Source organism: Hylobates moloch, unplaced genomic scaffold (assembly GCF_009828535.3).
Source record: "Hylobates moloch isolate HMO894 unplaced genomic scaffold, HMol_V3 SCAFFOLD_9, whole genome shotgun sequence".
NCBI classification, from domain to species: domain Eukaryota; kingdom Metazoa; phylum Chordata; class Mammalia; order Primates; family Hylobatidae; genus Hylobates; species Hylobates moloch.
Window position 1 is genome coordinate 17,766,556 of NW_026652284.1, and position 23,163 is coordinate 17,789,718.

The following is a 23,163-nucleotide window of genomic DNA, read 5'->3' on the forward strand; positions in this document are numbered from 1 at the left end:
ATTGCTTGAACCCAGGAGGTGGAGGTTGCAGTGAGCTGAGATCGCACCACTGCAGTCCAGCCTGGGTGACAGAGTAAGACTCCGACTCAAAAAAAAAAAAAAAAGCTACTGATTGGCTGTGCATTGTTCTTTGTGTGACACTTTCCAGGATCATGAAGTTAATGGATGAGGCAGCTAGTCAGAAACAAAATGCCTTGAAAGAATTGCCACCGGGTGTGCATGCAAAGGGCATGACTCAGGTCCCGTATTCGTGTCTCCCTGGGCCTGATACCTTTTGCATACTTCACATAGCTCACACTGCTCTGAGCTATTTTTCTCTTTTTGGTAGTATTGTCCCCATTTTCCAGGTGAGGAAACTGAGGCTCGCAGACTTTCTAAGAATGCACTGAGGTCATGGAGCAGGTGTGAGCTTTGCCTCCAGATTTGTCCACTTCTGGGGCCTGTGCTTTTCCCATCCACCGGGGACCTGGGCTCCAAAGAGGGGCTAGGACAGACTCAGTTATTTGGAGTCCTGCCTCTCAGCTGAAAGAGTTGATGGTGATATCTGGCTCACCATCTTTGGTGGGTGTGGTGCCATTGAGGCCCAGAGCGCGGCTGGAATGCATGGTCAGGAGTTTAGCTGAGGTCCCTTACAGAAGCTTCCAGATGGTCCCAGGGGATTGACACTGCCTTCCCCGTTCCTGAGGGACTGTGGAAACTCGGGGCTGCCTCTCCATTCTTCCCATGATGGTAGATGGGAGAGGGCCGTGCAGATTTTAATGTATTTATTGTTATCACATCTCCATATGTGGTCTCCATGGGGTCTCCATAGTAACCCCATGAGGGGGTGTCGGTGTTTTACAGAGGGAAACTGGCTTCAAGACATGTGACTTGCCCAAGGTCACACAGCTAGTGGGAGGCAGAGTGGGGGTGGGGAATGCAGAGCTACCGGCTCAGGGTGGAGGTTGGTGAGGAGGGGAGGGGAGTGGAGAGAAGGTCCTATGTGCTCACTTTACCTGTCAGGATCTTGGGTGCCCTGCCCCTGCCTCTCTCTCTCCCTCTACCATGCAGGCCCCTCTCAGCCCCTCCCTCTGCCTCCTTCTACCTGGGGTGCTCTTCCCAGCTCCTCTCAAGCCTCCTTTAAGTCCCTCTCAGGGTCACCTCCTCAGAGAGGCCTTCCCTGACCACCCTGGCTGAAGCAGCCCTATTCTCCCCCTTGTCTGCCATGCTCACTATCTGCGGTTACCTTGCTTATTTCCTGACCAGGCCTCACACTGAAGGTCACCTGTGTGCAGCCAGGGGCCTCGCTGTCTCTGTCACTGCTTTATCTCCAGGGTCTGAGATGGCACCAGAGATCCTGCGGGTCCTCAGTCAACCTTGCAGAATGAACATGGGGCCTGGCCACACTCCTTTGGTTTCGTGTCCTTCCTTCAGGCCTCCCAGGCTGGGCCTTTGAGCCCCAGACTCCTTCTGGCCCCCGACACTCATAGCCGGGCCATTCTGTCTCCCATAGGGCAAAAACAATCTCACAGAACACTAGCCTCAGGCCACGTCCCTCTGAGACCATGATCAGATGAGACACAATAAGCCCTCTTCCTGATTCTTTTTTTTTCCTTGAGATGGAATCTTGCTCTGTCATCCAGGCTGGAGTGCAGTGGCGTGATCTCAGCTCACTGCAACCTCTGCTTCCCGGGTTCATGCGATTCTCCTGCTTTAGCCTCCCAAGTAGCTGGGAATACAGGAGCGGGCCACTACGCCCAGATAATTTTTGTATTTTTAGTAGAGACAGGGTTTTACCATATTGGCCAGGCTGGTCTCAAACTCCTGACCTCAAGTGATCCGCCCACCTTGGCCTCCCGAAGTGCTGGGATTACAGGTGTGAGCCACCGTGCCCGGCCTCCTCTTCATGATTTTTGTCTAAGCACAGACAAAAACAAGGTCTCTGTGCCACCCACAAAGCTCTGCACATCTTGGTAAATGTTCCTTTTTCCCAGTCAGCCTCACCCCCACTTTCTGACGGCAGCCAATCCAGAGCTAACACTGGCTTCCTTAAACCCTCCCCAAATCACCCTGCCAAACCCCATGGGTTTCCTAACAGCATCTTACTGAGATGCCCTGTGGTTCCCCACGCTGTGTGTTTTCCCTCATTGCGCCGACCAGTGAGCCCCACCTGTGCACCTCCAGCTGTTCTGGGTTGTCTGAGGCCATTGACACCAGACAGAGATGATATCTGGGCCTTCTGGACTCAAGTGCAGGTTTCCCCTACTCTTGATCTTGAAATAGTCATTTTCCTTTTAGGACCGAAATGCCCTTATTTCTGTAGAGAGGTGGCTGGTGAGGCCCATCCTATGCCACGTAGATGGGAAGTTTGTCAATTTCAAGTGCCCTTTGGGCATTAGCTGACTTTGTCATCATGATTCTTCTCATTTACAGAGGGGGAAACAGGCCTGAAGGGGAAGCCCCACAGCTGGGAGGTGGCAGAGCTGAGGCTCCAGCTCTGGAATGACTGACCCCAGCGTCCTAGCTTTGAGCCACCTGACCTCCCACCTTGTGACCCTCAGATGTGGTAGGGGGTGGTGGAAAGAGGTCAGAGGATTTGAGCAAGGAGTTCCTGAGACTCAGTGCCCTGGAATCAGGCACCTCACCCCCACGGCCAGCCCTCCCGGGGCTGTGAACTGAGCTCAGGGCAGCCCTCCAACTTCATGGTCCACATCTTGGACATTCCTGCCCATCTGGAGCTCTCAGCCCTTTGTGCCAAGGGGATCTCAGCTGGTTCACATTCTGAGGAGACTGTGTTCTGGAATGTGCTGCCCTTTCAGCTTAGAGAGAGAAGGAACTTGGGTCTTTTTGGGATAAAGCCTGCCTTGTGGGAGAAGAAAGGGAGAGTAACGCTTTGCATGTGCAAAATACTTAAACATGGTTTTGCATCTATGTGTTTAAACTTCAAACAACCGAGTGAGTTCGGTGTGATTATTCTTACTTGATAGATGTAGAACCATGCTCAGAGGAGGCAACTCACAGGCTCAAGGACACACAACCGTGGGACTGGGACTTGAACCTTGGGTTGTGGACCCCCAAGGTGGGTTTTTGTTGTTGTTTTGAGGTGGAGTTTTTCGCTCTCTCACCCAGGCTGGAGTGCAGTGGCATGATCTCGGCTCACTGCAATCTCTGCCTCCTGGGTTCAAGCAATTCTCTTGCCTCAGCCTCCTGAGTAGCTGGGACTACAGGCACACATGCCACCACACCTGGCTAATGTTTAAAATATTTTTAGTAGAGATGGGATTTCACCGTGTTGGCCAGGCTGGTCTCGAACTCCTGATCTCAAGTGATTTGTCCGCCTTGGTCTCCCAAAGTGCTGGGATTACAGGCGTGAGCCACCATGCCCAGCCCAAGGTGGGTTTTTGACCCCCCATTTTCTAGTTGCATTGGATTTCAGGCTCTGGGTGCCCACCTAGGACCCCCTGTCAGAGGTAGAGGGGCTGGGGTCTGGTGGTGGGGCCGCTGCTGACCTCTCTGCCTCTGTCCCCTGCCCTTGTGTCCCAGGCTGCGGTGGAAGCACACCTCCTCCCTGAAGGTGGCCAACGAGCCCGTCTTAGCCTTCACGCAGGGCAGCCCTGAGCGAGATGCCCTGCAAAAGGTAATGGGAGGGTGGGGGGCACCCGAGAGGTGCAGGGCATGGAGCAGAAGCCGTCCCCAGCAGCCCTGAGATAGCGCTCCGTGCCGGCAGCCATCACCCACTTCTATCCTTGCTCCCAGCCTTGGGAGGAAGCCTGGGAGGGCTGTGGGTCTGGAGTGTGGAAACAGCTGGGAGGACCAGGGTGGCAGCCTGGAGCTACTCTGGGGCTTCTCAGGCCAGGTCAGATGTCATAAACCTAGTTGCTTTATAGCTAAACATGTTTTCCAGTTAATTGCCAGCATTTTAAAGATCATGAGGTTTCATATAAGTTTCAGGTGCAGTTTTTTTTATCTCTGTGTCATGGGTAGAACTCACCTTCCTGCAGGGTGACAATGGCTGGAGCAGAGTCCGGCTGCCCCTGAGGGGAGCACACATTCTCTGATGGCCACCGACCCGGCCTGGCCCCCTTCTCATTTCTGTGTCAGCCTGGGCAACTCCGTCTGTGGACTCTGCGTTAGGGTTTTAGATGGGAGGAAGCGAGGAAGGCAGTGACCATACCCACTCTTTTCCCTCTCCCCAGGCCTTGAAGGACCTGAAGGGCCGGACGGAAGCCATCCCGTGTGTGGTAGGGGATGAGGAGGTGTGGACGTCGGAAGTGCAGTACCAAGTGTCGGTATGTCCCGCACGTGGCAGGGCTCAGCCCCTCCCCTGAATATGCGACCTCTTTCTCTGACAGCTCGTAAGGTTATAATGTGTGGGCTCTGACTTCAAGGCCTTCATAGTGCCCCTCCCCACCCTAGATTTTGAATTCTGTGGACCAGTAAAACTTCCCAAAGCAAAGGACGGCGCCCACACTGCATCCAGCCCATAGCAGTATCCTGTGTCTGGGCCAGAAAGGCCATGAGGGGTCCACACAGCATCTTCTGTTATTCCTCATAGATTTCTTGCCAAAGGGGTTTGGGAGCTAATGGCAAAAAGCTGGGCCCCAGGTCCCGAGCTCCTCAGATGGCGTTGGCCTAAGAAGCCCCCATGCTCGGAGTTCATCCATCCAGAAACTGGCGTGCACTTTACATGGGCCAGGAAACTCATAGATCTGTGATGTGGGGGAGAGTAAAAGGTCGGCCCTTTTGCAAACAGGGCAAGCAGATTCTGGCTCTGTCCGGCTGAAACCCTGCGCAGATGTGCGCAGGGGGAGGGGTGACTGAGGGGGAGAACCCAGGTCCCCCACTCTGAAGGTTCCCAGGACAGCCTGGGGCAGGAGTTGACCACAGAGGTGTCCTGGAGCTCTAGTTGCTGGGTCAGGACTACCTGGAGCTGTCTAAGCGTGGCCTGAGATCTGCAGGCATTGGCCAGGTCACTCTGTCTGTCACTGGGTGTGTGTGCAGGTGCCAGCTGACAGCAGCACCCGCCACCCAGCTCCCTGGTTGTCTCTGTAACTGCCTAGAGTCTGCTCTCACCTGTAGCTCCCCAGGCGTCCGAGGCCGCATGGCAGCTGGGATTTTTCCAGGCAGCGAGGCTCCGGCATTCTGATAAGCCCCTGGTGGATATTGCTGATTTTCATTTCCCACGTTGCCTCGCCGACCTGGCTGGAGGTTCTGGCCATGTGCTGATCACTGTGGCACCAGACATTTGGGGTACTGGGGCGTATGAGGGCAGGATCTATGTTTGCTGGGACATAGCACCGACAGGACTCTGCAGTCCACTGGCGCCCAGGTCGCAGCCACTTTCTCGGCCCCTAAACATCACAGGCCAATCTCAGGTGTGGTCCGAATACAGAGTGACTGTGCCAAGCTTTAACGTGAAGGAGAATGGTCACTTTCTGCTCAAGCCCAGATCAGCGCTGGCCAATAGAATTTCCTGCAGTGAGGACAGAAACGTTCCAGGTCTGCATTGTCTGTTTCAGCGGCCACGAGCCACATGTGGTTGTCAAGCAGGTGAAATGTGGCTCGTGGCTACTCTTTTAGACAGGAAAACTCCAATAACCCACCACAAGACAGATAGGTAGCAAAAGTGTTACCTATTATGACATAAACTATCTTGCCAGCCCTAGGAAGGAAAGAAGTGAAATTTCTCCCTGCTTCGTTGGTCATGCTAGCATTCACCACTGCCAGGCATTAGGTTTTGAAGGGAAGACAGGGGTTAAGGAAAGACACACACACACAGAGAGGGCGGCTGAAACAGCAACACCAGTATATTGCAGAAACCTGAGGACGTGGGGGACCAGCTTAATGCCAGGGCCCACTGCTGCTTACAGGCTGGGGTACGCATCAGTATGGGTGAGACGGGTCTGGGCAGTATGGCTTGCTGCCTGGCAGGATATTGATAAGATGTTGTTATGATCAGGTGGTTTGGCACTCTCTGGTGGGATGTCATCGTGGTGTTCCTTGTACCTTTACCCAGCAAGATATGATAGGGATGGTTTTTTTTTTTTTTGAGACGCAGTCTCACTCTGTCGCCCAGGCTGGAGTGCAGTGGCGCGATCTCGGCTCACTGCAAGCTCCGCCTCCCAGGTTCATGCCATTCTCCTGCCTCAGCCTCCCGAGTAGCTGGGATTACAGGCGTCCACCACCACGCCCAGCTAATTTTTTGTATTTTTAGTAGAGATGGGGTTTCACCATGTTAGCCAGGATGGTCTCGATCTCCTGACTTCGTGATCTGCCTGCCTCGGCCTCCCAAAGTGCTGGGATTACAGGCATGAGCCACCATGCCTGGCTGATAGGGAAGTTTCTTTAGGTGGGCCTTTGTTCGCCTTGCAGTCAGGCGGCTGAGCCAGATGTTTCTCATGGCCTGAGCTCCTGTGAAATGTTTCACTTGGACCAAGGTCTGCAAAATAGCGGGGAGCTTACAAAATGGTGCGGTTTGGACCAACACCAGGTTGTGTTTATAAATGTTTGTTGAGGATCTTCCTATTTAGATTAGTAAATCTGGAGCTTAGGAAACAATTGTTCTGTCCACAATGGCTTCGGGGCAGGACGGAAGTCCCAGGCATTTCACAACACTGGTGCATTCTTTTGGGCCTCACCTGGTTTTGTTGCCCATGGTGGCAGCCTCATGCTGGACCAAAGAATTTTCATCCATGATCCCCTTTGGTTCTCCTGTCCGTGCTAGGAGACAGGGAGGGCAGTCCCCATTTCCTAGATGAGGAGACTTATGGGAGGAAGTGAGCTTACCTGGGGCCCCACAGCTAGTAGGTGGCAGAGCCAGGATTCGAACCCATGTCTCTCTGACCACAAAGGTCTGTGCTTTCCTGGAAAGACCCTGTGGTCTATGCCTTTCTCCTGGACCGTGAGCCGTCCGGAGAAGGAGCCATGTCTTACTCATTGTATAGTGGGTACACCAGCACCCTTAACAGGGAGCAACCTGTGGGCCGGGCACTGGGGAGGGCTTCATGGGAGCAGGGGGGGACAGCAGGCGTGTCCAGGACTTTCCTGGAAAACCGGCCCTAAGCCCAGCCCTCTCCGTCCTTATCCTGGCACCTCCCTCTCAGGCCGGGACCTCACTCTTCTCTCCTTTCAGCCTTTTAACCATGGACATAAGGTGGCCAAGTTCTGTTATGCAGACAAGGTGAGTGAGCCTCTGTGCCTGGTGACCCGGGGGTTAGGGTTGCTGCTCCTGCCCTGCCCTGCCAGCTGCTGATATGGGGGGAGGGGCATCAGTTGCTGTGTCCTTCTTTGGCCGCGGTGGGAAGGTGGGCAGGGGGTGGCTGGCACTGAGGGAGTCCCTAGGTAATGTCTTTGACTGGGCCAGGCATGCAAAGGTTAACTTGAGCCAAATGCAAGCTGCCTCAGCCAGGGCTGAGACATTCCCAGACATGCCCATTGTGGTGGGGCAGACCTTGGACTGGGGAGGAGTGGATTCTGGAAGGCTGAGTCAGGGCAATTAGAGACACCATCGATGGAAAGCCAGGCCCAAGAATTGGCACTGGAAAGGGCCAGCAGGAGGAGCTGGGGTGGCTGGGGGTCCAGGAGCTGGCATTGTGTGGCAATGAGGGCAGTTGGGGTCTGGGAGGCCAGCAGCAGAGCCATGTCTCAGCTCCAGTTGACCTCAAGTTTCTGGATGGTGGGCTAAGGGGTACCAGGTCCCAAGAATAAGGTAAGGTTTTGATTAGACCATGAGAGAAAGTGGAGCCAGTTTAACAGCTGCAGGACTCAGTGCCAAGGCCTTGGAGAGCTGACCAACCTGGTCGGGCCCTTCAGGCTTCAGACTGGCAGCCACTACAGGCTCTGATGGGACGCTGTTGTTGGCAGCTGTGGTGGCAGGGGGCTGAGGGCCCAGGGAGACAGGCATTGTCACCGGATGGAAGAGAGTGGCCTTCCAGGTCTCTCTTCCCTCGCTCACTCCCCAGGGCCCTTCCTGCTGCAGGCAGCAGTCCCCAACCTCTCCCTCTCCCTTTAGAGCCTGCTCAACAAAGCCATTGAGGCTGCCCTGGCTGCCCGGAAAGAGTGGGACCTGAAGCCTATTGCAGACCGGGCCCAGATCTTCCTGAAGGCGGCAGACATGCTGAGTGGGCCACGCAGGGCTGAGATCCTCGCCAAGACCATGGTGGGACAGGTGAGGTGCTGGTGGGCCCGGGTGGGTGGGGCGGGGTAGGGTGGGAGTCAGTCATGCCCCACCCATGGCAGCAGACATCAGCTGAAGCGCTTCTGGGTCCCAAGCCCTTTTGGGGACCCAGAGATGTCCTCAAGGGACAAGGCCTAGGAGCTGGGATGGATGATCACAAATTATTAGGTGAGACAGATTGTGCAGAGCCCGTGTGTCCTGCCTTGGAAATGTCCCCTCTCCTCCATCCCTCTGTCCTCGCTCCTAGGCCTTTGTCATGCTTTGCCTGGACTGGTGGTGGCCTGCCCTGTCTCCCTGCCTCCCAGCTTGGTCAGCCCCTCGCCGCCCTCAGAGTGGTCTTTCCAACACGTCCAGGATGTTACTCCTGGCTTATGACCCACCCAGACCTCTCCACCACTGAGAGGCAAGTCCCAAGACCTGAGCCCCATACCCAGCGCCCTTCTGCCCACCTCTGTCCAGCTCGCCCACTGCTCTGCCCTTCCCTGCCAAGCTGTCCCGCCCATAGTGTAGCCATTTGGCACTTAGCAGGACTCCCTGGCCACGGCAGGCATCCTCTCTGCCTCTGCCCACGTGTCCTCCTGCCTGGAATGCTTGCTGTCTCTTCCGTGCTCAGTGAACTCTTACCTCCTGATCCAGCCCAGATGTCACCCCCTCTGTGAGGCTTCCTGAGCCTTCTCCAGCCAAAAGGACTATTCCTGCCTCTGTCTCCCCAGAGCATGTTGTTCCTGCATCAGTTACAGCTCAGATTGCACTGGAGTATATTGAGTTCCTAGGTACTGCCCCTTCACAAGCTTTTTGGACATAGTAAACATGTCTTGACATTCTCGGTCTTTTTCTGGGCTTTGCATGATACCTTTCAGGAGGCATAGCAAGCCCCTGATCAATGGTTTTCTCTGCACAGAGCTGGCATGACAGCTCCTCACCCTGCTAAATGCAAGTTGAGTGAGGAGTGGCTCTAGCAGGCAGAGTATGTGGGGGACAGGAGTCGTGGGAGAAAGGGTTATTTCACCACCTTCAGGACCTGAGCCCTACACTGCCAACTAACTGGGTTCCTAAAGGGTAAGTTGCAGGAGCCAGAACCCAGGCTGCTTTTTGGATCAGGCATTTGCCACTGCCTGTTCCCCATCCCCATGGTGAGCACCCCCTCTGCTGCACAGAGCTGGTATGACAGCTCCTCATCCTGCTAAATGCCTTCTTAGATTGGCTCAGCAGCCCTCTGGGGTGGGCGTCGGCGCTGCGTATTCCGGGTGAGTCGCACATTGCTGGGAAGACACTGTAGGATCAGTTTAGGCTCTCTCTGTATTTGGCCTAAGACTCAGGAACTTCTAGGAAGCAAGGTACACATCTTAGCTCAGCTTCATGGGCTGTGTGTCTTTAACAGGTCGTGCACCTGCCAGTGACCTTGGGTGCCAAGAGGGGGCCACGTCAATCTGGAAAAGCCCCGTTTTTGGCTGTCCACAGTTCTTTTCCCTGCAGCTCACATTTGCTGTTATTAAGAATGGACGGTTTAAGGGAATCACAGTCACTCGCCTCTTGGTTTTTGGCCCAAACTAACCAGCAAGGCCGAACATCATTCCTGGGGAAGGAGCCATCCGCCTCCCACACACCCAGTCTCTGTCCTGGTTTTGCAGTGGCTAGTCTCTGGCTCATGCTAATCTGCCCTTCTGTCTGGAAGGCTCTGATCCTGAATTTAGTCTGAGGCTTGACCATAGATCCTTTGCCATGCACCACCATTCAGAGCTGCTATGAAACGAAGACAGTGCATGAGAAGTACCTGGCCTGCTGCAGAGGATCAGTAAACTCTTCTGATCCCTGTCCAGCCCAGAGGGCTGGCTGCAGGAGGTGCTGGCTCAGGGGCTTGAGAATCCTTTCCCCCTCAGCCCCTGGGATGGGGCCTGGTCAGCCCTCCAAATGTTTCCTGGTCCCTCCTGGGGCCCGGCTCAGTGCTCGCTTTGGGCACAGCATCATATGTGAGAAGAGGATGGACAGGAGGCTGTTGGCTGCTCCTGACCCCCGGCCCTCTGCCTTGCAGGGTAAGACCGTGATCCAAGCGGAGATTGACGCTGCAGCGGAACTCATTGACTTCTTCCGGTTCAATGCCAAGTATGCGGTGGAGCTGGAGGGGCAGCAGCCCATCAGCGTGCCCCCGAGCACCAACAGCACGGTGTACCGGGGTCTGGAGGTACCTGCAGGAGGCAGTGGGCGAGCAGGCGGGGCAGCCCAATGCCGTGGGCCTGACCTCACCACTGCCTCCTTCCCCAGGGCTTCGTGGCGGCCATCTCGCCCTTTAACTTCACTGCAATTGGCGGCAACCTGGCAGGGGCACCGGCCCTGATGGTGAGATGTGGGCACAGGTGGGACAGTGGCAGCTGGTTGTCCTCCTGGTCCCAACAGACAGACAGAGGCCACCCCGAGCCCCTTGGGTCTCAGCCTAGTCATGGGGAGAGGCACAGAAGGTGGAGGCAGCTTGGGGCTGTGGGTAGGCTTTGGGACCAGAGACCCGGTTTGAATCCCAGCGTCATCCCTCTCTGCCTGGGAGACCCTGGCAATCCCTGAACTTCTCTGAGGCACAGTTTCCTCATCTGCAAAGTGGAAATAATAGGAAAGCCTCCATGACCAGGTTGTGAGGCTCAAATGAGACACATCCAGCAGCAGGCAGGGCTGCCCCGGAGCTGGCTGAGTGTTGGCGGCTCTGTTGATGATAATTACCGCTGACCTTCAGTGCTCACCACGTGCCTGCTGCTGTCAGGCATAGCATGGAGATGATCTCATTTCATCCTCTCAGCAGCTCCGAGAGGGAGTTGTGACTCTGCCTCTTTGCCAGATGACAAAACTGAGACACACAGCCGTGACTTACTTGGCAAGACTGAGTGACTAGTAAATAAATGATGGAGCAGAGAAAGCTTTGGATCTAGTCTCTGTCCGGGTTGATGGTATTCACGTCACTCCTCTGCCATTATCAGAGTGAGGGTGGCTCTTACTGGATGAAGTCCCAGGCCTAGCGGGGAGACGCAGCCCAGCTCCCAGACAGCCTGGGCGGGAGAGGTCCACATAGTCGTCGGGAACCCCGAGCCCCAGACAGGGGCGCTGGATGCTGATGCCGGGGTGTGTACTAGGGACATGGATGGGGACGTCCTCATGCATCTGTGCACAGACAAACACGGTGCATGTCCAGGCGCCCACGTGCCTGGCTGCTGCACATGCCTGACCCAGGACATGTGCTGAGAGAGCCCGTGTGTACTTGCCCCGCCACGCCCGGTGAGCACTCAGTGACTCTAGCACTAAGGACAGACCTGCCTAGGTGATGGCAGGACCGGTCGGTGCAGCCTTCTGGGGAAAAGGAGCCTTGGCCAGAGCATGGGGCAGATTGGGCCGTGCCATGGCCTCCTTGGCAGGGACTTTTGGAGATAGGGCCAGACGCCTTGGAGGAGTGGAGTCGGGTAGGGGATGTCCTGGTTGGCACAGGGTCTGGTGGTTCCAGGTGAGGGATGGCCATGCTGTAGGGTAGGGTGGGGTGGGGGTTGGGGGCTGGTGGCGCCATCCTCATGTATCACCGAAACACCTCCCGGGCAGGGCAACGTGGTCCTATGGAAGCCCAGTGACACTGCCATGCTGGCCAGCTATGCTGTCTACCGCATCCTTCGGGAGGCCGGCCTGCCCCCCAACATCATCCAGTTTGTGCCAGCTGATGGGCCCCTATTTGGGGACACTGTCACCAGCTCAGAGCACCTCTGTGGCATCAACTTCACAGGCAGTGTGCCGTAAGTCCCTGGGGATGGTGTAGGCTGGGGTGGCTAGGGGACGTTCACAGGCAACCCTGCTCACCTGCTGTCTGCCTGGGGATGGGGCTGTGAACCCAGGGGTCATGCACTGACCCTACTCCCTTACTTGCTGTGTGGCTATGAGTGAGCCACTTCACCTCTCTGAGCTTCCATTTCTTCACCTGTACAGGGAGTGATTATCCTTAATTTGCAGAGTCATTGCAAGGATCAAACATGTTAATGAAGAGGAAAGAGCTTCGCAGGCTGGAAGTGCACCCTACAGCTGTGGGTGATATGGATTTCAGTGCTACTGGAAAGGGCACAGGGGAGTGTAGAATGAATTGGAGGAGTCAGGAAGCCTTCTTGGAGGAAGTGACATCTAAGCAGAGGAGTTGGCCAGGCAGAGGGGAAGAGGCAGGAGAAGAATATATATGCTGGGAGAGGAAACAGCACATACGATGTTGTCAAGCCAAAAACATGTGCTCTGGGGCATGGCAGGATCCTGTGTGGCTGGAGTGTGGAGTTTGGGGGCGACAGGGCAACAGAGTGAGGGCAGGACATGGTTTGAGTTGAGGTAGGGGAGGCAGGCCGCTACCTGATCTCGACCATCCATGCACTCACTGGCTGAGCAGGAAATTTGGAGCTCACACTAAGGCTCAGTGGTGAGCACACACCAGGGACAAGGTCCCGGCTCTCGGGCTGGAGGTGGCGGTGGAGAGTGGTTCGGTGACCATAAGATACTTAGGAGTCTGCAAAGGTGTCTGGCCTTTATCCTGAAGGTGATGGGACCCGTGGAAGGTTTCAAGCAGGGAGAGTGGCTGAGTCAGAGTTCTGTGTCAGGCAGAGATTGCAAATAATGGCCCCCAAATTGGATCTGGCAAGAGGCTCTACTTTCTTTGACTCCTAACAGTGATGGCCCAACTTTGTATAATTGGGACAATTTCACAGATAAATCCAAATATTGGCCTGTCTTGGTCCCCTGGACCTGGATGCTCTGATCTTGCATTTCCTGGTAGTACCACTGGCTGGAGGTGGGTGGGTGCGCTCTGGCCCCCTGCATACCGGATCCACCCTGTTTCCTTTCTCTGCTGGCTCCTCTGGGCCCGTGTTTGCACCCTCATTCTCAGTGATCTCTTTGTGACCTGACGCAGGAGACTGGCCAGGAACTGTCGACCTCCAGGGAGGGGTTGTAGGGGCTTGAACCGGGAGAGACGGGGGATGTGGAGAAGGGGGCAGGTTCAGGTGAGAAGGATGCAGGGAGGCACAGTGGCCGTTTCCTGTCCTGGAGTTGGGGTTGGGGTGGGTGTGGGGATGAGGGGGCTAGTCAGCGAGAATGTTCAAGATGGGCACCTGGGAGGGCGAGCGGGCTCGGGGGAAGATGAATCTCGTGTTGGTCACTTCGGGTGTTATCTGGGTGGAGATGCCTGGAGGCAGCCAGAGGCCCGGGTCTGCAGCTCGGGGTCCTTCTTACCTCCTCTTCCAGGCCCCAGGCTCTGTCACCCATTTCCCCGCAGCTTTGCTGGGGATGGGGTGGGTGGTAGCAGTGTTAGAACTGCTGAGAAGGGCCATTTTCCAAAAGGCCTGCTCCGCCAGCCACGGGCCCCTGGGCTCCCCGCCTATCAGCGGGCGGGCGGGCGGGGCGGGGCGGGCCTGGCCCCCATTCTCCACGCTCTGATGAGCAGCAGGCTTAAAGGTGGGAAGGCCATAAATTAGTATTAGCTACTGTGTCGCTGGCTCCCGGGTGATTAGCATTTTTATTGTTTTGTGGTGCTGAGGTTGGTCACACTTGGAGCCTGGGGAGGAGGCGAGGCCCTCCAGGGTGGCAGCTTCGGGCGGGGCCTGAGCTCCCTCTCCCAGGACTCTCCTCGGTTTGGCCTCTCAGGTCTGGGCACTGGGCTTGGGGGGGGATCCTTCGCAGACCACACAGCAGGGTCTGTTCCCTGCCAGGTACCTGCAGTGTGCAGGTCAGGATTGTTCTTCCTGCTTCCCAGATGAGGTGCAGAATTCGAGGCTCAGAGAGGTTAAGTAATGAACCCAGGATCACACAGCCCTGAGTATTCTCCTGGCTGCAGAACGTGGACCTCCTCTGCACCATCTTGCTGCCTAGCCCCCGTTGCCCGCTGCCTGTGGTCTTGGAATGCAGCCTGTTCCCAGCTGCCATCCCCGACTTGGCTCTCACCTCCTGCTGGGCTGCTCCCCGCAATGCTCCTCCCTGGACTTTTCCGCCCTCTTCCTCTGGCCTGGCGCCCTGATCCGCACCCTTTCTCCTGTGGTTCCAGCACCTTCAAACACCTGTGGAAGCAGGTGGCCCAGAACCTGGACCGGTTCCGCACCTTCCCACGCCTGGCTGGAGGTAAGGCCTGCCTCACCTCCTCCTCCCCTGTGGCCCCAGGGACCCGTCCCCTGGCCGTTGTGAAAGAAGAGTGAGGTAGAGGGGATCCAGCCACGAGTCAGGTGGATGAACCATTTCAGGCACTAGCACTGCCCAATAGAACTTTTTGTGATGAGGGATGCGTCCAGTACCTTCATTCTCCAATACGCAGCCACCAGCCACATGTGGCCATGGAGCCCTTGAAGGGTGGCCAGTGTGACTGAGGAACTGTGTATCTAGTTTTCTTTCATTTTAATTAAGTTAAATCTTAGTAGCCACTCGTGGCTGGTGGCTACTGTGTCGGGCAGTGCAGCTCTAAGCAGAGGCAAGTGCAAATGCAGAGACCAGAAGTGGGAATGAACTTGTATTTGAAGAAACAAAGCAAGGCCCGTGAGTAGGGAGGGAGGAGGGCTGGTAGGAGAAGGTGGGCTGAGAGGTAGGCAGGGCTGGACGTTGTTGGCATATTAAAGTCTTCCCACAAAGAAACAGTTTCATGGTCAAGGAAATTTGGCATGTGTGGTGTTAAAGCAAAATGGACTCCTCCCGTGCAGAACTTCTCAGAGCCTTGAATGCTCTAATATGCATGGCACATCTTCAAGGGCAAGGTCTGCCATGCAGTGTTTCCCACACTCACTGGGCCACGGAACCCCGTTTCTGCAAAGACCCCCATGGACCACGTGTTTTGCGGAGCACATTTTGGGAATGTGCTGAGACCTAGAGGGAGGGAGAGCTGCAGCCAGCACATGACCAGCAGAGCTGGGACCGGTGGTTCAGCATGTTTCTCTGTGGCGTGAAGTGGGGCCCACCAGGGAGTCTAGACCCTGTTCCTGGACTGGTGGGAATTCGGATGGGGGTGTCAGGGAAGGTGAGCACTCCTCGGGGTCAGCTGTGTGGCTTTCTGCTCTCAGAGCCTCCTTCCCTGCCTCCCTGAGGGAGAGAGGCCGCTGGTTACCACTTTCCAACCTGGAGCAGGTGACTTCATCTCTCTGTGCCTCCATTTTCTTGGTTTGAAATTGGGGATAGTAATGGGAGCTTGTTGTGAGGCTTTGGTCAGACAAAGCGCAGGGTACTTCGTCCAGAGTTGGGCAGCTGTTAAGTGCTTTCAGCTGCTGTTAGCTGCTGCTGCCCACAGGGGGAGGAAACTGAGGCCGGGAGAGTGAAGTGACCTGCCTGAAGCTCCCTCCCACTGGGGAAACGGGGGAGTGGTTTCCCAGCCCTGGCAGCTGACATAGGGTGGGCTCCAATGTCCCTGGTGGTTGAGGGCTCAGGAGAACCTCACAAAAAGCTGTGCCCACTTCTGGGAATGGACTGGCTCTCCGGGGCCTTGGGTTCTCGTCCGTCCTCTGCTGTTATGTTGGTTAGTTTCAGTTTTCCCATTGGTGTAATGGGGCTGTTGGACCTGATCACCTCTGATGCCCTTCACCCCTCCCTGGGCCTCAGTTTCCTCACCTGTGGAATGGGAGAATGGGCCTGGCCCGTGGGTCTCTGGGATGTTGGCCAGCGCTCACTCTGATCCTCCTCTCGCTCTGGGCTGCTCCGTGCTCGTATTGGTCCCGGGCCATGGATGGCGTAGGTGGTGCTTTGGGCCCCTGGGCAGCTGGGGGAGCCGGCTGCTCTGGTCATTTTCCCACCCCCGGCCCCTGTAGAGTGCGGCGGAAAGAACTTCCACTTCGTGCACCGCTCGGCCGACGTGGAGAGCGTGGTGAGCGGGACCCTCCGCTCGGCCTTCGAGTATGGCGGCCAGAAGTGTTCCGCCTGCTCGCGTCTCTACGTGCCACACTCGCTGTGGCCGCAGATCAAAGGGCGGCTGCTGGAGGAACACAGTCGGATCAAAGTGGGCGACGTGAGTGGCACCGTCACCCCCGCCGCGGCCCAGCGGGGGGCTGATGGATTGGGTCCCCAGGAGGTTCCTCTGCAGCCGGGGCTGGGGTGTGCGGGGAGGGGTCTCCCTTTATCTCGGCCTGCAGTGGCTCATCTCTTCTGGCGCCTTCCTTGCCTCCAGCCTGCAGAGGATTTTGGGACCTTCTTCTCTGCAGTGATTGATGCCAAGGTACAGGGTGGGAAGTGGGCGTTCCTGGGTGGGGGCAAGCCCTGGAGTGGGTGGGAGAGGGAGGAAGAGATACGGGGTACTCTGACCCAGGGCATGACCCAGCCCCACTGCTTTGATCAAGGCAGCTCAGCAGCCACACATAACACCTCCAGCTTCAGAAAGGGCAGAATCAGCCGTAGCCAGACAAGAGCTCATCTCATGGCCACCCTGGAACCAGGCTCAGCGAGCTTCTAATAGCATTTGCATGAGTGCATGTACATGTGTGTTTGTGAATGTGTTCATATAGGGCTCCGTGTGGCTACACATGTAGGTCTTTCCATATAAACACATAGATATCCATTTGCACATAAGCGCACACATGCATATGTCAGTAAGTCCACCCACACGCATGTACATGGAGAAGGCATACAGATCCATACATGCTGAGACATGTGACCATGCATATACCTATATATGCATTGATTGACGTGTGTCTATGTTTATATGCGAGGGCACCTGTAGTACTAACACACGTACACTTGTGTGTGTACAGACACACACACACACACACACAATATGCGTGTACACACACACACACACACACAGAGTGTGCGTGTCTGTCCTTGTCTCTGCTGTGGCTCAGCCAGACCCTGGCTTTTGCCCTTGGTGTCCCCCGACCCTGCCCCTGTTTCAGGAGTTGGGCCCTTCAGGTGCAGGTGTTTCGGGGTGAGTGTGTTGCGGGGGCTGCCGCAGGGATGCCTTCCCAGCCTCTTAGACTTCCCTCCTTCCTGCCTACCCCAGTCCTTTGCCCGTATCAAGAAGTGGCTGGAGCATGCACGCTCCTCGCCCAGCCTCACCATCCTGGCCGGGGGCAAGTGTGATGACTCTGTGGGCTACTTTGTGGAGCCCTGCATCGTGGAGAGCAAGGACCCTCAGGAGCCTATCATGAAGGAGGTGACTGGGGCGGGCAGCCTGGGGTCCCGAGGAGGACAGTCCCACTGGAGCACAGCACACACACAGTTCTCCTAGAGACATTCTCCCATTTCACAGATGAGGCCCTAAAGGGAGACCCTAAAAGGGAATGAATGCCTCCTACCGGGAGAGAGTGGAGCCAGGTTTTGAGCTCAGGCTGCCGAACTCCAAATCCGGGGCTGTGTCCTTGACCCTGGCTGGGGTCCGAGCATTTCCACTGCCCACAGCAACCACGGCCACTGCAGCAATCATAATGGCTGATACTGGTAGACTTTTAATGTGGGGCCAGCTGTGTCTGAGCACTTGGCTGAGATGAGGTGGGTGTTACTGTTCCCATTTTACAGATAAGAAACCGAGGCCAAGGCACTTGCCCAAGTTGGCAGTGCAGGGCTGGAGTCTGCCTGAGAAGATCTTCCCCCCAGCCCCTTGGTGGCAGAGGGAACCATGAACCCTTCTGGAGGGAATGGTATCTCTGGGCAACTCTCGTGCCAGCTGCTGCTGGAAGCCTCTGGGACCTGGACCCTTTGTTCTCCAGGTGTGGGTTTGGCAGGGAGAGCCAGAAAATGTTTGCATCTTTTGCTGGCTTGCAGTGGGATGGACAGGACAGGGAGCTGGGCATGTTGCTGTCCTTGAGGGAACCCAGGAGGAGGCGGCACCTGACCCTTCTTGCAGACACTGAAGTGTAGTCTTGAGGCCCAGGGACTGGGGAGAGGGTGAGCCAGAGCAGGGGCACTGGGAGGGCTCAGGACCCTGGTCCCGTGGAGGGTCTCACGCCGGGGCCTCTCTCCTAGGAGATCTTCGGGCCTGTACTGACTGTGTACGTCTACGCGGATGACAAGTACAAGGAGACGCTGCAGCTGGTTGACAGCACCACCAGCTATGGCCTCACGGGGGCAGTGTTCTCCCAGGATAAGTGAGTGGCCAGGCCGCAGCCCTGGTGCTGTGCTCGGAGTGTCCTGTCCATGTCGGCTCTCGCCCCATCCGCACCTCCTGGACGTGGTTCCCAGTAATAATGCTGCCTCTACCTTCTCTCTGTCCCCTCCCCTCAGCCCAGACAGGCAGCCAGGGCTCCCCATATGGGCCCACAGCAGCAGGCTCTTTGTTGCCAGTACTGGTGGTGCCGGTGCCAGGGCGCCACTGGGGACCAGTGAATCTGAACCTCTAGGGGCAGGGCCAGAAATTGGTGTCTTCTACTGGCTCTGTGGGATCTGGTGTTGCCCCACTGAGTGAGGTGATTGTCCCATGCTACAAAGCAGGGCAGGCCAGGGGCTGCAGAGGCAGGATTCGAACCTGGGTCACATGAGGCTAAACTTGAGGCTTTGCCTCTTCTTCTCTCCATGGCACTGGTTGCCCCCATATCTGCCTCTATGAGAGAGTGGAGGTGAGCTTGGAGAGGGAGGAAGGGTGTGGGCCTGGGAGCTAGAGTTTCCCCTGCTCCTGAGGGACGGGAACATTGGACCAGGACAGGCCACTCCCTTCAACTTCACAGTAGCCCTGTGACGAGGCGTGCCAAGCCCCTCCCCAGAGGAGGAAGCTGGGCTCAGAGACTGGGTAACCTGACCGAAGGCCCACAGCCAACAGCTGGCCAGCATCCCTCATCCCTGACTCGGCCTGGTGCTGAACCTGGAAAGCCAGTGTGGGCTGGAGCAGGGGTGTTGAGGCTGGAGCTAGGGCTGGAGGGGAGATGAGCTGGTTGCTCTGTCACCACTGCTCTGCTTTGTAGGGACGTCGTGCAGGAGGCCACAAAGGTGCTGAGGAATGCTGCCGGCAACTTCTACATCAACGACAAGTCCACTGGCTCAGTAGTGGGCCAGCAGCCCTTTGGGGGGGGCCGAGCCTCTGGTGAGTGGTTCCCCCTTCCCACAGGGGAGCTGGGTTCCTGGTGGGAGACCCTAGATGTTACATCTCGAGGGGCTTCAGAGTAATAGGAAGGATAACATTGACTGAGCACTTATTGTGGGCCAAGCAAGTGCACTAGCTGAGGGTCCTTCCAGCAAACTCGTGAGCAAAGGGACTATTCTTCCCATTTTACAGAAGAGGAAACTGAGGCTCAAGGCCACATGGCCCTGGTGGGGTTGTAATTTTGGCTCCAGCAGCCGCACTTTCTGCACCATAGCCAGTGTCTCTTAAGTCCAACAAGCTCTACTTCACAATGGGAAACTGAGGCTCAGAAGGAGCAACAGCTTGCCAAAGGTGACTGCTCCTGAGTGGCAGAGCTGGGGCTGAACCCAGGCGTGCTGGGGTTTCCCACACCGACCAGTTCTCCAGTTCTTGATGGTTGCTGGCTGGGCGTCCTACAGTTTAACTTGATGCTAACTGCCTGGGGTTAGTGCAGACCCCACGGGTTAAGAACTCAGTCCCGTAAGACTGACCCCCCAACTTCGGATGCCAATCACAAGTACTGGGACCCCAGATTACCCACACCTTGTCTGACTTTGCGACACGTCAGAAGTTCCCACGATGCCCTCTTGAGTTTTGATACTTTGTTAGAACGGCTCACGGAACCCAGGGGAAGCGTGCTTACTATTACCCATGTATTGCAGAGGGTATTTTAAAGGATACAGATGCACAGCCAGATGTGCAGACACATAGGGCAAAGACTGGAAGGGTCCCCAGAATGGGCACCTCTGTCCCCCTGGAGTTCGGGTTGTGCCACCCCCTTGGCATGTGGACGTGTTTACCAATCTGGAAGCTCTCCCGACCCTGTCCTTTTAGGTTTTTATGGAGGCTTCATTACACAGGCACGATTGATTCTATCATTGGCCATTGGGGTCGACTCAACCTCCAGCCCCTCTGCCCTCCCTGGGGCTGAAGGTTCCAAGCCTCTAATCACAGGAATGGTTCCTTCGCCAATCAGCGCCATCCTGCAAGAACCCTCATTAGCATACACGCGTGTGATTAGAAGGGGCTTGTTATGAATAACGGAAGACGCTCCTTTCACCCCCGTCACTCAGGAAATTCCAAGAGCTTTAGGAGTTCTGGCTACAAACCAGGGAAGAAGGCTAGATATGTACTTCTTATGGCACCCCAGGACCATGCCAAGTCCCTGCCTGTCAGTCCAGTGCTGTCTCCACGCCGCGCCCTGCCTCTTAGACATCCTCGCATCCCAGCAAGGATGCAAGGCTGGGTGCGATGTGGAGAGATCAACGGAGGCTCCCCACAGACTGGAGACTGGAGGCAGGGTCTCTCGTCCATCTCTCTGGCTCTTCTGCATGCTCCAAGCTTGGCAGCAGGCCCGCTGCTGGCCGCCCACGCTGCTGGCCCATTGATTCCATCATTTCCTCCCCTCCCCTTCTGCCCAGGCTGTTGTGTCTTTTCAGAGAAAAACAGAAGTGTCTTTTCCACAGGAACCAATGACAAGCCAGGGGGCCCACATTACATCCTGCGCTGGACATCGCCCCAGGTCATCAAGGAGACACATAAGCCCCTGGGGGACTGGAGCTACGCGTACATGCAGTGAGCCCCCCTCGGGCTCCACCGTCCAGCTGTCTGTCTGTCCGGGTGGCCGACCTCACTGCACAGACCCCACTCCAGCCCCTCCACCCCTTCTTCATGCACAGCTGCCTTTCTATAATCCGGGCTTGACTCCCTTCTTACCACTGCATTCTGGCCTCTCCCACGCCTCAGGCTCTGGTTTGAGATCGTGCTGGGGAGGAACATGGCCACTGCCCCTTATCCCATCGGCCATGTGGGAGGTATGACCCTGGTACCCGGCAGGTTCCCCTCTCCCCTCCACTGGGCCCAGTGGCTCAGGGACCCGGGGAAAGGAGATAGAGCAGCTCTCGGGATCCTTTGGGGAAAAGGAGGCCATTCTGGGCCCCTTGGCAAACTTCAGCACCCACAGAGGCTCCTGGCCTTGATCCTGCCCCTCCAGGTGTCCAGGGTAAGTGTAACTCAGACTGACCTGTGGCGCACGGGGCACCAGCCGGCCTTGCCCTCTCTGGTCTGGGCTGTCTACCTTCCTCACTGTAGCTCTGCCCAGACCCACCTGGGCCAGTAGGCCCCTGTACCCAGCCACACACCTTACATGCCGGCGTGCCTTACTCCAGGTGCCTGTGTTTGGCCGAGGCCTGTGTGATTCCTGGTCTGCACCACATGGTGGGGTTGGGGGTCCACTGGAGGCCACCTGCCAAGGTGTGGGATGGGATGGTCCTGCCGGTGTGGGCCGTGATTCTGGAAAACCTTGGATGGACCTTCGTCCTATGTCAGCCTTCCCTCGGATCCTCGGGCCCTACCTGTAGAGACCTCCACTCCTAGAGCCAGGCTCAGGGTCCAGGATTTCCCTGCAGGAGCTCAGCCACCACTGTGCCATGGTGACACAGGCCGAGGCAGATACTGCCCCTCCCTTCTTCCAGCCTGGCCTTGGGTTCGTCAGCGTGGGCCGAAGACGTTGCCTGTAGAATCCTCCTTTGTGTGGGAGTGGCTCTGTGTGGACCAGTCCTTCACTGGCCCATTCTTTTTTTGAGGCAGCCAATCTGTGACCATGATTCCTCCCACAGATGCCTCCTGCTTGGATTCTGAGTGGTCAGGGATCCATAAAGCATGACTTTCAAGGATGGTTTTTAGGGGACTGTGAAAGTGTTGGGTCTTCCTCCAGGATGCCTGCATGAGACCCCCCCAGAGCTGGTGTGGCCGTTCCCCAAGTGCCACTGGCCCATGGATGGGGGTGGGTGCTGGTGCCACCTGGGCTGGGTGTGCGTTCTGCGTCCTTCCAGGATCTGTGTCATTTCCCATGAGGGGCCAGGGCAGGTGGCTGGGGGGTCACGGGCTGGAGTATTCTCAGTTCCACTGGTTCTACACTGTGAGGTGGCAATGGGATTTGCTCAGATGCCACCCAGTAAAATGCCTGTTACTTAATCAAAGTGGTGGATGGTCTTTTTGGAGGGGATGGTGGGGGCAACCAACATCTTTTAAGTCTGGTGGCATTGCCAGTGTGTCACCTGGTCGTGGGTACAGTGCTCTCAGTGTGACAGAAGGAACAGTAGGTGCTGATGTTTGAAATTGTCTGTTGGAGGCGGTGGGGCTGGGTTCACATCCTGGCTCACTGCCTCCCAGCCAGATAATTGCCACAAAGTTATGCAACCTCTCTGACCTTCCATCTCTTCATCCGTAAGATGGGGTAACCGCCCCCTCTCCCCGCCATGGGTCATCATGAGAATTGAATGAGTTAACACATACACATGCTTAGAATAGTGCCAGACACATGATGATTCAAAAATATTACCCATAAGGCTGGGTGCAGTGGCTCACGCCTGTAATCCCAGCACTTTGGGAGGCTGAGATAGGCAGATCACTTGAGGCCTGGAGTTTGAGACCAGCCTGGCCAACATGGTGAAACCCCATCTCTACTAAAAAAAAAAAATTAATCAGGCATGGCGGCGTGCACCTGTAATCCCAGCTACCTGGGGAGGCTGAGGCAGGAGAATCGCTTGAACCTGGGAAGCAGAGGTTGCAGTGAGCTGATATCACGCCACTGTACTCCAGCCTGGGTGACAAAGCGACACTCTGCCTCAAAAAAAAAAAAAAAGTTACCTATTATCCATTTTCGTTGTAAGAACCACTATCCTGTGTTGTGATGGTTAATTTTATGTGTCAATTTGGCTGGGCATGGTGCCCAGGTATTTGGTCAAACATTCTGCGTGTTTCTGTGAAGGTGTATTTGGATGAAATTAACATTTAAATCAGTGGAGTTTTAAAGGTAAAAAGCAAGGCAGGTAACCGGTCATCCTGTGGGTGGGCGTGGTCTAATCAGCTGAAGGTCTTAAAAAAGTGAAGAATGAGCTCTCCACGCAGGAAGGAATTCTGCCAGCAGATTACCCTTACACCGAATCGCTGCAGCTCTTCCCTGGGCCTCCAGCCTGCTGGGCTGCCATGC

The 23,163-nt window shown here is 56.1% G+C and overlaps 1 protein-coding gene across 1 annotated transcript in view; it reads left to right on the forward strand.

The window, feature by feature from the left end:
• ALDH4A1 (aldehyde dehydrogenase 4 family member A1) overlaps positions 1-20,774 on the forward strand; it is a 29,998-nt gene extending 9,224 nt beyond the window's left edge. The window contains exons 2-15 of the mRNA XM_032759112.2: positions 3,523-3,616; positions 4,176-4,268; positions 7,112-7,159; positions 7,991-8,146; positions 10,188-10,337; positions 10,418-10,492; positions 11,729-11,916; positions 14,196-14,269; positions 15,934-16,130; positions 16,290-16,337; positions 17,118-17,270; positions 18,080-18,201; positions 19,012-19,130; positions 20,636-20,774. Of these exons, the coding sequence (XP_032615003.1) occupies positions 3,523-3,616; positions 4,176-4,268; positions 7,112-7,159; positions 7,991-8,146; positions 10,188-10,337; positions 10,418-10,492; positions 11,729-11,916; positions 14,196-14,269; positions 15,934-16,130; positions 16,290-16,337; positions 17,118-17,270; positions 18,080-18,201; positions 19,012-19,130; positions 20,636-20,748 (1,630 nt within the window). The 3' untranslated portion in view covers positions 20,749-20,774. The remainder of the gene's footprint in view (positions 1-3,522; positions 3,617-4,175; positions 4,269-7,111; positions 7,160-7,990; positions 8,147-10,187; positions 10,338-10,417; positions 10,493-11,728; positions 11,917-14,195; positions 14,270-15,933; positions 16,131-16,289; positions 16,338-17,117; positions 17,271-18,079; positions 18,202-19,011; positions 19,131-20,635) is intronic.
• Positions 20,775-23,163: the final 2,389 nt, after the last annotated feature.